The 13,716-nt window shown below is 37.1% G+C and overlaps 1 protein-coding gene across 45 annotated transcripts in view; it reads left to right on the forward strand.

Moving 5' to 3' along the window:
- ABI2 (abl interactor 2) overlaps nt 1–13,716 on the forward strand; it is a 105,162-nt gene that overhangs the window by 85,229 nt on the left and 6,217 nt on the right. For 23 of the 45 annotated variants that reach the window (XM_019726864.2, XM_019726863.2, XM_074340603.1 and 20 more), the window contains 2 exons: nt 1,638–1,724; nt 5,400–5,573. In XM_019726864.2, the coding sequence (XP_019582423.1) occupies nt 1,638–1,724; nt 5,400–5,573 (261 nt within the window). The remainder of the gene's footprint in view (nt 1–1,637; nt 1,725–5,399; nt 5,574–13,716) is intronic. The other 22 variants (XM_019726869.2, XM_074340654.1, XM_074340578.1 and 19 more) reach the window with 1 other exon arrangement.

A 13,716-nucleotide genomic window follows, 5' to 3' on the forward strand; every position in this document is an offset into this window, starting at 1 on the left:
TACCACATACTCGTTTCCCACAGTGACTAAGTTCTCTCCTTTCTGTTTCTACTGCCGTGATTTGTTTGTGCCAGGCCCTGGGTTAGGCTTTCTGCACACATTTCTTTTTTTAAATATTTGGCAACCATTCTGTAAAGTAGGTTACATTATCTCATTTTTCATATTACATTTATGGATTAGGAACAACAACATCAAGGAAATGGTGAATCAGGTTATTTAATGCTGAGTGACTTTAAAGTCCAGTCTTTTTCTACTAAGCACTCTTTCACCTAACCTATAAGGTTCTACCCTATTTTATATCAACTCACCTAACTGTGTTTTCTACTTTCTTTCTGGAGTATAGTATGCTAGCCATATGGGAATGTTTCTGGTCCTGTGAGCTGGTCACCTCCAAGCCTCTGCCCTCACTTGGTTCTTATTTTGTCTTTCTCAACCCTTTTCTTCTTGTTGAACTTATTTTCTTCAAGTACCTGCTCAGAGGTCATTTCTTGGTAACTTTCCTTACTACTGCCACCCCCGCCCCACCCCCACTGCTCCGACCACCATCACACCACACCATGGCCACCTCCAGGGAATTGCTACAAATATTATTGGGTTAAGGTTATGGTTTTGTCTTCTGTTCCCAGCTAGAACGTTATCTCTTTGAGGGCAGTGACACTTAATTCATCTTTGTAGTTTTATTAATCTTAAGTGTGGTTGGGAGCTAATAAAAGTGTTCTCTTTTTATAAGAAGGCGCATGCCTTACTTTATACCCATCTGAAGGAAACTGTGACTGTAGAGTTAATCTTGGGAAATTGTTTGGCACATACCTGGCTTATTTTAGTGTGTGTGTGTGTGTGTGTCTGTGTCTGTGTCTGTGTACGTGCATACACACACTCACACACATACACACACACATTAAGCATTTGTTGAAGGTTTGCTAGTACTAAGCACTGTACCAGGTGTTTGAGAGTTTGAGGTAGAGGAAAAGACACCTTGGGGAGGAGAGGAGAATGATTGGAATGAGGCCTGCATTTTTCTGTGGGGTCAGGGAGAAAATGTCCCTATTGGAGAAGATGGTATGAATTGGGATTACGAAAACTTTTAATGACACAGGCCCGACTCTCAGAATGGTTTTGATACTGGTTGCCTAGCAGAGTGCTTGCCACTTAGTTAGGAAGTCAGTATATATTTACTTAATTAATCACCAAAGAACCAATTAATTTGCCTGTTAATGAAGTCTAAGTTTAGGATGATGGGATGTAATGGTTTTTTCTCTTGTATTGACGAACATTTAAACTTGTAACTGTCAAGGTAAAATCCAGAAAACCAAATTATTCATAGCAATCTGAAGAAATTCTTTCTTTGAGAAGACATGTTGTTATTTATATAAAAAGATCTATTTGCCTTTATATGTTAGAGTAGATCTGTGTGTGATACATGCTTCCTGTAATTTTTTAAAACTTCCTTAAAATTCCCCTAATACTTTGTTTTGTGTGTTAATAAATTACCCCTCAAAAGAGGATCCTTAATCTAGCTTTATAAAATGTCTGTGCATAGTGGTTTCCCTCCATATATGTTCGTTTTATTGTATTATCCTTTCCTTTGACATAACTGGCCCTTACCCCTCACCCTCCACACCTTTTTGTTTTCACAGTATCTCTTGCTCCTCCTCCTCCCTCCGTCCTACAGGGAACTCCTCAGTTACCTTTAATGGGATTTGTGGCCAGAGTTCAAGAAAATAGTAAGTTTATGTCTTCTTTATGCCATAGATCAGATTATGGACATAAAATGTTATTTATATATGATTGGCTAACTAGTCATTCCTTCACTGATACTTCAGATATTTGAATATTATGAACAAGTCACTGTATGAGCAGCTAGTAGGGATGATAAAATAATTAGGATAAAATTCTCTACTTTCAAATAACTTCAAATCGGGTAGTGAAGAAAAGACAAATATAAAATCAGGCACATGTAAGAAAAGAAAGATCACATCTGAGAAGATGCTGTCTGATCACCAGATATGCCATGTTTTTCTTTGGAATGCTCAGACAAGCAGTACTCTGTTTTCCTATCGTTGGAGTTTTTGGGGTTTGTGGCTGGCATGAGAATCTTCCTCTGGTCCTGGTTCCAAGTATAGAAATGGCCATGCCATGGTAGGTCCCAGGGGACTAAATTGCCAGTCCATTTCCCAAGAGGCCTCATAGATTAGCAATGAATTCATGTTGGCCTGTGGTCTAGTGTTGAACCATGCAGGCTCAGATAACTAATTTTATTGGCATGTTGAGTCTTCTCCTAGGGAAGGATTAAGGAAGCTCAGGAGATTGAGCAGGAGGCCTATCTCAACATTCAGTGAGGAATTGCTGTTACAGAGACCAGTAGATGAATTTTCTTCTTGTGAGCAGTCTGGGTGGTCATGGAGTCACGCATAGTCACGCATAGTTATGCATAATCATGCATAGTCACAATGATGCATGATGGGCATGCACTCTGAACAAGGGGAATTACGTTAATGAAAGATTCCATGTCATCAGGTTGAGGTAGCCCAATGTATGCATCTCAAAACAGGGATGGCCTGTTAGAAATATTTGCACTCTGTTGCTTGGGACTCTTGCTCCTTTGGAGATGGGCATTGCCAATATTAGAATGTAAGCTCTGTGAGAGCAGGGATTTTTGCCGGTTTTGTTCCAAGGCTGTTTCCCCAGCATTTAGAAAAGTTTCTGACACATGGCAGACACTTTTAGTCCCTCCTTTTTTGTGCTTCCCAAGCTGACTAAATGCCCCCTTTTTATCATCACATTTCTTTCTTGTGTTTTAACTGGTTATAATCCAGCCTTAATGTACTGACGGTTCAGTGTCTTTCAGGTGTCTTTGCATCTCCATTTGCTAATTTCTGAAAATAGCCTATGTTACTAATGTCTATTGGAGGGTATCCCATGGGCACCTCCATTGTTACACAGTGTGACTGCCTTTTGGGATATCTTTTCACATTTCTTTTCACAGTCATATACGTCTCACCTACAGAATGTATAAAAATAAGAAACGTTGTGTATGAGGTGTGCTGTGACTGATTTTTACAGACACAGCAGGACTTATGCATTCAAATGAATGTTGTCCTCTTCAAAACATTCACCTTGAAAAGATATGTATCTATCTTTTGGAATTATCTTCATAGCTTTCAAATACATTATTTTGAAGATACTCGGTGGTAGGTAGCAGATAATCACTGTATTAAGTTTGATGTTTGGAAGAAGTCAGTTTATTTGGAGTCAGTTACACTGTGCTAAGTAGCATAACTATGATCCTATTCTTCTTCTTAAAACCCTGCTATGGCTTCCCATTGCTCTTGGGATAGAGTTCAGACTGCTTGCTACAAGGCCCTTCCTGCTCGGTCCTCTTCAGCTTCCTCAGGCCTCTTTCTGCTGAATGTGGTCAGTTTTTGAAGGGTTCCTGCTTTCTTAGCTTTGTATTTGGTTTTTTCTTTACTTCTGACATGAACTGTCTACCCCAGCTCCATCCCATCCCCTGGCCATTAACTGTTACTCATCCTTCGGGTTTCAGGAAGTCTTTTCTGTCCCACGTAAGAGATTGGGTCTACTGCTGTTTTTCCCATAATAGTATAAAGCACTTACAGCACTTAACTAGCAACTAAAGTTTGCTTGTCCATGTCTCCAAGACTTTCGCCCACTGCTCTATTCCCAGTGCTGAGCATATTACTTAGCCATAGTAGGCTTTCATTTGATGGTTACTGAGTGAATAATAATGAAACATTACTTTTAAAGTTATTGAATTTCTCTCATCCCATAGTATTGTAAGCTTTTAAGATAACAAACATTGGAGTTCAAATTCCTGCTCTTCCACTTACTTACTGTAGGACTACTTAATCTTGGAAATCCAGTTTCCACATCCATAAAATGAGGATTAAAAACACCTCCTCCCAAGGTAAAGATTAAATGAAACAACGGACTGTAAAGTGCTGTCTGAATAATTGAAACATTTTAAGTTAAAAGTGGTAGCTTATGTTAGTCTTAATAAACTAACTTTTCTTACAACTGGCTCTGAGGCAATTATAAGAAAAGGTAAAAATGAGCAATGGCAGCATCTTTGAGTAATTTTGTAGCGCAGTTTCTCAAGGTGATTGTTTTGAAAGACAGAGTTCTTTTGGATGTGTGTTTTTGTGGAATTGTTTAAAGTCAATCTCTTTACCTTATAAATGTAAGTAGGAAACATTGTTGATTTTTACCCCAACCATATGTAATTTGTCATAAAGTATGTTAGAATCACATATTTTTGTTTTGTATATTAAACGATTAGGAGTAAAAGAATTAATTTTAATGAGTAAAGTTTTGAAGTTCATAAAGTAGGTAAGTTGATAAGTACAGAGTGGCACAGCAGATGGGAATAGAGCAGATACTGGTCTGGATAATCCTTACCAAGCATCAGCAGTCTTCTAAAATCTATTAGATCCAGTCAGTCGGCTTAGATGAAAAATAGAAAATACATAGGATTGCTCAGAGAATTTCACAGAAACAATACTAGGACCTCAGAAAAGAATTTGTGCTGTTCATTAAAATTGGGCAACTGATAAATACAGCTTTCTTTATTCAGTTTATTTGGTTGAGCTGTGCTCAAATATGAGCCAAGCAATTTGAAAGCTTTGAGTTGCTGAGTTTGGAGGTATTTTAGACATTACTATATGTTGATACTTGAGCTGTGGAAACAGATCTCAATAAGGGGACATTTAAAATATTTTAAATCACTCTTGGATATTTAGCCTGAAGACACTCTGCATCATAAATTAGTCTGAATTAGTTGAAATTCTGTATGTAAAAAACCCAAACCAAAACAAACACAATAATTTTCATGGATGAAGTTGCCCAAAATTGTTTGTGATTTCTGCCCTGCTAAATTGACAAGATGGTATTTTAAAAAATTCATTGAGGAAAAAAAATTTTATTGAGAGAAACAGTAGATTAAAATTTGACTATTCATTGGACTCAGTTTAATTTGTTATAAATTAAATATGGTTATAAATATCCAAATTATTAATATTTCTGATAACCACTCCTTGTTGGATATCATGTAAAGCCAATCTATATTATACTTATCTCTTTCTTTGAAAAGGCAGATTATGTATTAGCATAAATAGCTTCCAGAGGCTCAGTTAATAGTAATTATTTTGGCTAAACTTTATTCACCATCCATAAGCACTAACCCATTGGGAAGAGAGAAAGACATGCTGGGAGCCTTGGAACATTATATATAGTTGGTGGGGGAACTTCTCTTGCCCACTCATTTTTTTTGAAAGATTATTCTTTTCAAGTCTAGGTTTATATTCCATGAACACAGAAGCTTATATGGGAAATACTAACTTTGCATAATGGGTAATTTTGTTATCAGCTCAATACATTCTTAGTTTCAGATGCACCACCACCACCACCACCTGTAGAGGAACCAGTGTTTGATGAATCTCCCCCTCCACCTCCTCCCCCAGAAGATTACGAAGAGGAAGAAGCAGCCGTGGTTGAGTATAGTGATCCTTACGCTGAGGAGGACCCTCCGTGGGCTCCGAGGTCTTATTTGGAAAAGGGTGAGTTTCAGAAAGCTGTCTGGAGGGGTGGGAAGAAACCTCTACCTAGAAATGAAATCTACTGGTACTGAAGAGAATCTTGTTTATTTTTTACAGATAAGTAACGTTTTGCTTGTGTTAGCTATATGTTCTTATTGATTTAATTTATAAGTTCCATGGTTTTGAAAGTCATGCTAGTAAAATTCAGTGACTATTTGATTTTTTTATTGCTGGTTATGTATTCCTGGTAAACATGCTTTTTATGAATGGTTTATAACACAAAAATGAAAAGAGGGTTTTTTTTAAATGCCTCAGGAAGAGGATGATTTTTCCAAATTATTAGTTATTGCTATCCCTATGGTTTATAAAGCATTCTTTTGTGGTATCTTATATCAGATATTTCAGTTTAAGTGGTTCCACATGAAACTTTCTTTCAAAGAATAAGGGTTTCTTAGTTTCTTTACAAACTAGGGTTCGGCATTTCTTTTAGTGAAAAGTTTCTCTGAATATGTTAGCTAACCACTACATGGCACTTTTGGGACACAAGCTTCCAAATCCCATCAAAACTAATCAGCTCAGAAAAATAGTTTGCTGTCTTAAAGGAAATATTCTGTTAAGGAAATTGAAGTTACTAACTCACTGGGTCTCAGAACTGATCCCACATTAGAATTACTTGGGGAACTTATATTAAGAATTGGTGGACTTTTACTTGTGGCCAAGGTCGAGCAACAGTAATCAGATTTACCCTCTCCTAAAACCGTTAGGAACCCAGAAAAAAAAATGTAAAAAACAATGGTTTTCAGACATTGGACAACAGGCAGTGGTGGACCCCAGAGAGAAGGAACGCAAACAAGATGAGCCTTTGATTGTCTTGGCTTGTTACCTAGAGGCAGATTCCAGGCCCAGGAGTGCAAGGAGGTGGAACCAAACAGAGCCGGGGGTCGCATTGCATAAAGAAGATAGAGATCAGAATTTTGGGAGGCCACAGAGAAGAGGTTGCTACACTAAGGCAAAGGACAGAGCTCTGGAGATCTGTAGAAGGTCCCCTTGACTCTTTGAATACTGATCTGTATGTGTGTGAAGAAACTACCTGAGATTAGAGAAAGAACAACCAGAAAGGAGTAGGCAGAAAAATTATTGGGAATAGCACAGGCCTGGGAATAGCTCATGTTCCCAAACCAGCCAAAGTAGAAAGACCTTGTAATACACAAGGCACTGAGAAGAGGCCTCAAAAATGTGTCCCTTTGGGCCAAATTAGTCCTAGATTAAAGTTTGCTCTGGACTGACCTAATGAACACTTAAATGCAAACTTTGAAAGCATCCAGCTGATTTCAAGTAACTTAACTGAGCTCCAGGACAAAATTCAACACTTCAAAGGAGTCAACAAAATCCACTGTACCAAATGAAGAAGTTAAATTGTTACTTTTTGCAGATGACATGATTCTTTATATAGAAAACCCTAAAGACTCCACCAAGAAATTATTAGAAACAATAAATGAATACAGTAAAGTTGAGGATACAAAATCAATGTACAAAAATCCATTGCATTCCTGTATACTAAGAATGAAATTTTAGAAAAAGAAATGAAACAATTTATTTTGTAATTGCAATGAAAAGTATAAAATAACCTAGGAATAAACTTAACAAAGGATGTGAATGACCTATATACTGAAACCTATAAGACATTATTAAAAGAAATTGAAGACACAGAAAAATGGAAAGACATTCCGTGCTCATGGATTGGAAGAATCACCATAATTAAAATGGCCATATTACCCAAAGCAATATACAAACCTAATGCAATCCTCATCAAAATCCCAATGGCATTTTTTTCAAGAAATAGAACAAAAAAACATCAGATTTGTATGGAACCACAAAAGACCCCAAATACCCAAAGCAACACTAAGAAAAAAAGAACAAGGCTGGAGGTATCACACTCCATGACTTCAGTTTATACTACAAAATGATAATAATCAAAACACCATAGTACTGGCAGAAAAACAGACACACAGACCAATGGAAGAGGATTAAAAACACATAAATAAACCCACATATATATGGGCAAATAATTTTTGACAAAGGAACTGATAACATTCAATGGAGAAAAGAAAGCTTCTTCAATAAATGGTGCTGGGAAAATCGGAAAGCCATGTGCAAAAGAATGAAACTAGATTGCTATCTATCACCACCAAAATTAACTCAAAATGGATCAAAGACCTAAACATAAGACCTGAAACAATAAAATGCATAGAAGAAAGTATAGGTATTAAACTTATGGACCTTGGGTTCAGAAAGGATTCTGTGAATTTGACCTCAAAGGTAAGGGAAGTAAAAGCAAAAATAAATGAATAGGACTATATCAAACTAAAAAGCTTCTGCACAGCAAAAGAAACCATCAGCAAAACAGAGAAGCAACCAACTGAATGGGAGAAGATATCTGTGAACAAACACCTCCTGTAAGGGGCTAATATCCAAAATATATAAAGAACTCATACAACTCAACAACAAAAAAGCAAACAGTAAAAAAATGGACAGAGGACCTGAATGGCCACTTCTCCCAAGAAGATATACAAAATGGCCAATAGATATATGAAAAAATGCTCAGTTTCACTAGCTCTTAGGGAAATGCAAATCAAAACCACAATGAGATACCATTTCACACCTGTTAGAATGGTTATTATCAACAAGTAGTAAGTGTTGGAGAGACTGTGGAGAAAAAACCCTCATACCCTTACTGCTGGTGGGAATGGAAATTGGTACAGCCACTATGGAAAACATTATGGAGGTTCCTCAAAAAATTAAGAATAGAATTACCATATGACCCAGCAATCCCTCTCCTGGGTATCTACCCCCCAAATTTGAAAACATTTATCTGTAAAGATATGTGTACCCCTATCTTCATTTCAGCATTATTCACAGTGGCCAACACATGGAAGCAACCAAAGTGTCCTTCGATAGATGATTGGATAAAGAAGATGTGGTATATATACACAATGGAATATTACTCAGCCATAAGAAAAGACAAAATACTGCTATTTGTAACAACATGGATGGATCTTGAGATTATCATGCTATGTAAAATAAGTCTGACAGAAAAAGTTGAGAATCTATGACTTCACTCATGTTGCATATAAAACTGAAAGCAACAAGTGAACAAGACACACAAACAAAAACATCATGGACACACACAACAGTTTAGTGGTTACCAGAGGGGAAGAGGGTAGGGTGAGTGATAGAAGAGGGTAAAGGAGGTCAAATATATGGTGATGGAAGGAGAACTGACTCTGGGTGGTGAACACACAGTGTGATATATAGATGATGTATTACAGAAGTGTTCCCTTGAAAGCTGTGTAATTTTACTAACCAATGTCACCCCAATAAATAAAGACTAAAAGAAATCTAGTGTACCAAAACGTAAGAATCATAGTGTCCAACATCCAATCACAAGACATGTAAAATTACAAGTCATGTAAAACAAAAAAAAAACTATAACTCAAACTAAAAGAAAATACAGTCAATAGAAACAGACCCAGAAATGACCAAGATAGTGGAATTACCAATATAGGGGCATTGCATAGCTATTATAAATGCCACATAATGTTCAAGAAGGTAAAGGAAAACATGAACACAAGGGAGAAGTGGAATACATATTTTTTAAAAAGAGAGAAACCCACATAGAATTTCTGGAGGTGAAAAACACAGTATCTGAACTGACACTTCAGAAGAAAAGATTAGCAACCTTGATAAGACAATATGCAAAATGAGGCCCGGAGGGAAAAAACACAAAAACTGAAAACAGAGCGTGAGGTGGGATAATATCAAATAGTCTTAATTTGCAGAAGATAGGATTTCTATGTAGAAAATCATAAAGAATCTACAAAAAAGTTGGTAGAACTAAAAAGTGAATTTGGCAAGATTGCAGGCCGAGGGGGTCAATGTACAAAATTAATTTTTATATACTAGCAACAAACAATTGAAGACTGAAATTTATAAAACAATAACTTTTATAATAATATAAAAATACAAAATACTTAGGCATAAATTTAATGAAATATATGCAAGATCTGTTGATGAAACCTATATAACTTTAAGAGAAATTAAAAGCCTTAAATTGAGAAATATATTATGTTCTTTGATCATTATTGTTAAGAGACCAGTTTTCTCCTAAATTGATCTATAAATTGAATGCAACCCTCCCAAAATTCCAGAAATCAGTCTTACAGAAATTGACAAGGGGATTCTATAAGTTATATAGAAATGCAAAAAACCTAGTGTAGTCAGAACAATCTTGAAAAGAAGGTTACTGTTGGAGGATTTAAACTGCCTGACTTCAGAGTTTTCATGTAAAGCTACAGTGTTCCAGACAGTGTGGTGCTGGTGTAAGTATAGGGATATAAATCAGGGACTAGAATATAGAATCCAGAAATAGGATCCACACGTATTGTTTGACCAAGGTGCCATGGTAATTCGGAGGAAAGGAGAGTGTTTTCAACAAATCGTGCTGGAACAGTTGGATATCCCTATGCAGAACATGAACTTCCACCCTTAACTCACCATACATGTAAATTAATTTGAAATGTATTTTAGATGTGAGTGTAAAACCTAAACTGCAAAACATCTGGGGGAAAATACAGGAGACAAATCTTTGTGCCCTGAGGTTAGGAAAAATATCCTGTAGCGAGCACATAGAAAACATGAAGCTTAAAATAAAAAATTGATAAATTGAGTTTCATTAAGTAAACTTCTTGAAAGACACTGTTAAGAAAATGACAAGACAAGCCATATAGACTGGGAAAAAATATTTGCAAAGTAGCTCAGGAGACAGACAACTTGTAGGAAAAAAAGATCTGAACACACTGTACCAAACAGATACATGAATTGCAAATAAGCACATGAAAAGATGCTCCATATGTTTAGTCATTAAGGAAATGCGACCTAAAGCCACAGAAAACCAAACAAAGTACCACTACGCACCTTTTGCAATGGCTACAATTAACAACACTGATAATCCCACATGTTGGAGAAAGTGTGGTAAAACTGGGGCTCTTAGCGCTGGAAAGAATGTTATCGTGTTTCAGCCACTTAGATACACACCTACCAGCTGATCTGGCATTTCCTTCCTGTGGTGTTTACTTAAGAACAATGAGGATGTGTCTTCGCACAAAGACTTGAACGTTCATAAATGTTTTATTCAAATAGCCAAAACCTGGAAACAAACCAAATGTATTTCAACTGGTGAATAGATAAAACTAATTGTGGGATATGCATACGTTCAATGAAATACCATTCAGCAGTGAAAATGAGCAAATTACCGATACAAGCAACAATATGGATGGATTGTAAGTGTCACACTAATGAAAGGACCAGACACAAAAAACTCACACTTTATGACTATTTAAATGAATTCAGGAAGATCTGTGGTTTTCAAGGAAAACCAGTACTGGTGGCTGAGGGAACTTACATAGGGACATACGGAAATTTTGGGGTGATGGGCATGTTGTATGTGATGATTGTGGTGGTCGTTGTACATTTGTTGTGCATACAGGTGCATACATTTGTCAAAACTCATTGAACTCTACACTTAAATGCTTGTGTTTTGTATCTACATTACACCCTAACGAAGCCGTTTGTAAGGAGGATAAAATCAGCCAAGGTACTGCCCTGGGATGCGGCCTTGGGCATTGATGTGTTTTTATTCACTCCCTGGCTGATTTTAACACTGTCCTAGACAAAGTGATGACAGTTTTCAGTCTGAAAAAACTGCAGTTATTCCTTAAGAGAAAAGCAGAATGAAAATTTTTGCTTTCTAAAGACTGACTTTTCAGTGGACATGTTGTAAGAATCTGGAGAGATTTGTTAAGAGAGGAAAGTAAATTTGTTTTTAGTCCACATAACTCTTTAAATTTTAAGAGTATGCCTGAATTGTTCCCTAAGAGGTTTTTCAAGGTTTGATTTATGTCTGTGAAGTTTAAGTCTTTCGGAACAGGAAAACTAAGCTCTTCTTTACTCTTTCTGGCAAAACAAAAACAAAAATAACCAGCTGTGTTCAGCTTGTTTGTTTGCGTGTGTGTGAATGTTAGGATTGTTGCCTAATGGCTCATTTTGCTGTCTTAGACCTTAGGACCTGGTTCTTAGCCCTGCCGACAGGTTAGTCACCTAGGGAGTGTTTAATATGGCCGCACCTCCAGGCCTGTTAAATCAGAGTCTGTGAACATCGGGGGCCCACGTCAGCGTTTTTAAAGCTCCTCAGATAATTCCAAGGTTGAGAACCACTGCCATAGGAGAAGGTTTATCTCAACCCTTGATTACTGCCCATGCTAGGCAAGAGGAGGTAATGTATATATGGGAGTATCTTGATGTAACCAGGGTAGAGAACAGATGTTTTCATGTATTCATTGTGTGCCTGGCATAATGCAAGACGTATTACATACATAAGGCAATTAGTCTGCCCGTTTGCAAACTAGGAAATGAGGTTCAAAAATAACTTATAATGTTAACAGACTAACAGAAAATGTTAGTGTTATAGAAAAGATAGTACATCATAATGGTTATTAATGATAATAAAAGATGCTAACATTTGTAGAGAATGTTTACCATATACAATGCCCTGGGCTATGTTTTATATGTGCATTGCCTCTTTTAATATAATAGTGCTTTGAGGTATTAGCCCTATTACAGTTCCCATTATACAGTAGAGTAAAAAGCAGCTTAGGAAAGTTAAGTATGTTCTATAATCTAGTAAATGGTAGAGTTAGGATTTGAACCAGGTGGTACAACTCCAGAGCCCACTCTTAACTGTTGTCCTAAGCTTGAGCTCTGGCGGACCTGAGTCTTGGCTGTACAGTTTGCTAGCATTAAATTCTTCCTGCCAACTTCAACTTACTAGTCAGAACCCATTTTATATTCCTTCCATCAAGCCATCTGTTCTTGTGTTCTTCCAGCTCGATGACATAACTTCTTGGAAGAAGTATGCACAGTGTATGGTAATTTATCAGATAACTTTTCTGTCCTCACAAGACTATGACAGTTTCTTGTCTTGTTCATCTTTGTATCTCTAAAAATCAGCATGGATACTCCATGCTGATTGTCAAAAAAATGAATAGTGCCATTAATTCTATCTGGGGACTCCAGAAAGCTTCTCAGAGGACAAGGCATTTGTGATGTGCCTTGAATGATAAGTAGGAGTTTCTTAGGCAGAGAAGAGAGGTGGGAAGGGCCATCCAGGCAGAGACTTCTCTGAGGGAAATGGCATGGCTGTCTCGGGCATGGTAAATAGTGCCATGTGCAAGAGGACAGGGGTGGGTTGTAGGGAGAGAGTGGCTGTGGTGTGAGTGCAGGAAGGGAAGTGAGTTGTAATTAGCAATGGAAGGTCTGTTTTGTTTTTACTTTTTGAAAACATGATGAAAAAATTATGGCAATTTTTAAGCAGGTTGATGATAAGTTCCCATGTATTTATATCTTAACTTTTTTTTTTAAGTTACCTGATAATAGTGTAGAATACATTAGAAAGGAAAATAGGAGTTGGGAAGACCAGGTTGGATGCCTTTCTAAGGAAGAGATGAGGGCCTCAACTAAAGCAGTGATGCTAAAACAGTCTTCACATTAATAAGTAGATACAAATGGAAGTATTTTCATGGCCTGTCACTCAATTGTTTTAACTCCTTCAGAATTACTTTCCAAAAGTCAAATGATGTTCTATCTTTAAAAATGTTTTATGATGTCAGCTGATAACTCCATTGAAGTCTTTTTGTTAAAAAGCAAAGAAATGGAGCCACCTAACTTACAAAAAGATTGGGTTACTGGAGTAATTCTCTTTCCTGATACCACCCCCAGCATTGTGAATTGTTGCTTTGGCATCCAGAAGTGTTTTGTAGTTTAAGACAGTGAGTGCACCATTATACTTTTGTTAAGTAGAAGGATAAAGAGGAAATGAGGGCTTTTATGACTGACGTCTCACTGAAGGTATCTCAAGCAGATCAGTTTGGAGAATAGTATTTGTAAAAGCTGAGACTCTGAGTCTCCCCCAAATCATCTGTCACTCACGCTGCTCAGAAAATCCTCAGGTACCCCCCCAGTGTTGTGTATGTTCCAGTGGAAAGACTGCCCCACTGTCTAGGGCAGTGATGGTGGTGATGGAGAAGTGTTGGATTGGGGAGATTTAGGA

This window comes from Rhinolophus sinicus, linkage group LG01 (genome assembly GCF_036562045.2).
Source record: "Rhinolophus sinicus isolate RSC01 linkage group LG01, ASM3656204v1, whole genome shotgun sequence".
NCBI classification, from domain to species: domain Eukaryota; kingdom Metazoa; phylum Chordata; class Mammalia; order Chiroptera; family Rhinolophidae; genus Rhinolophus; species Rhinolophus sinicus.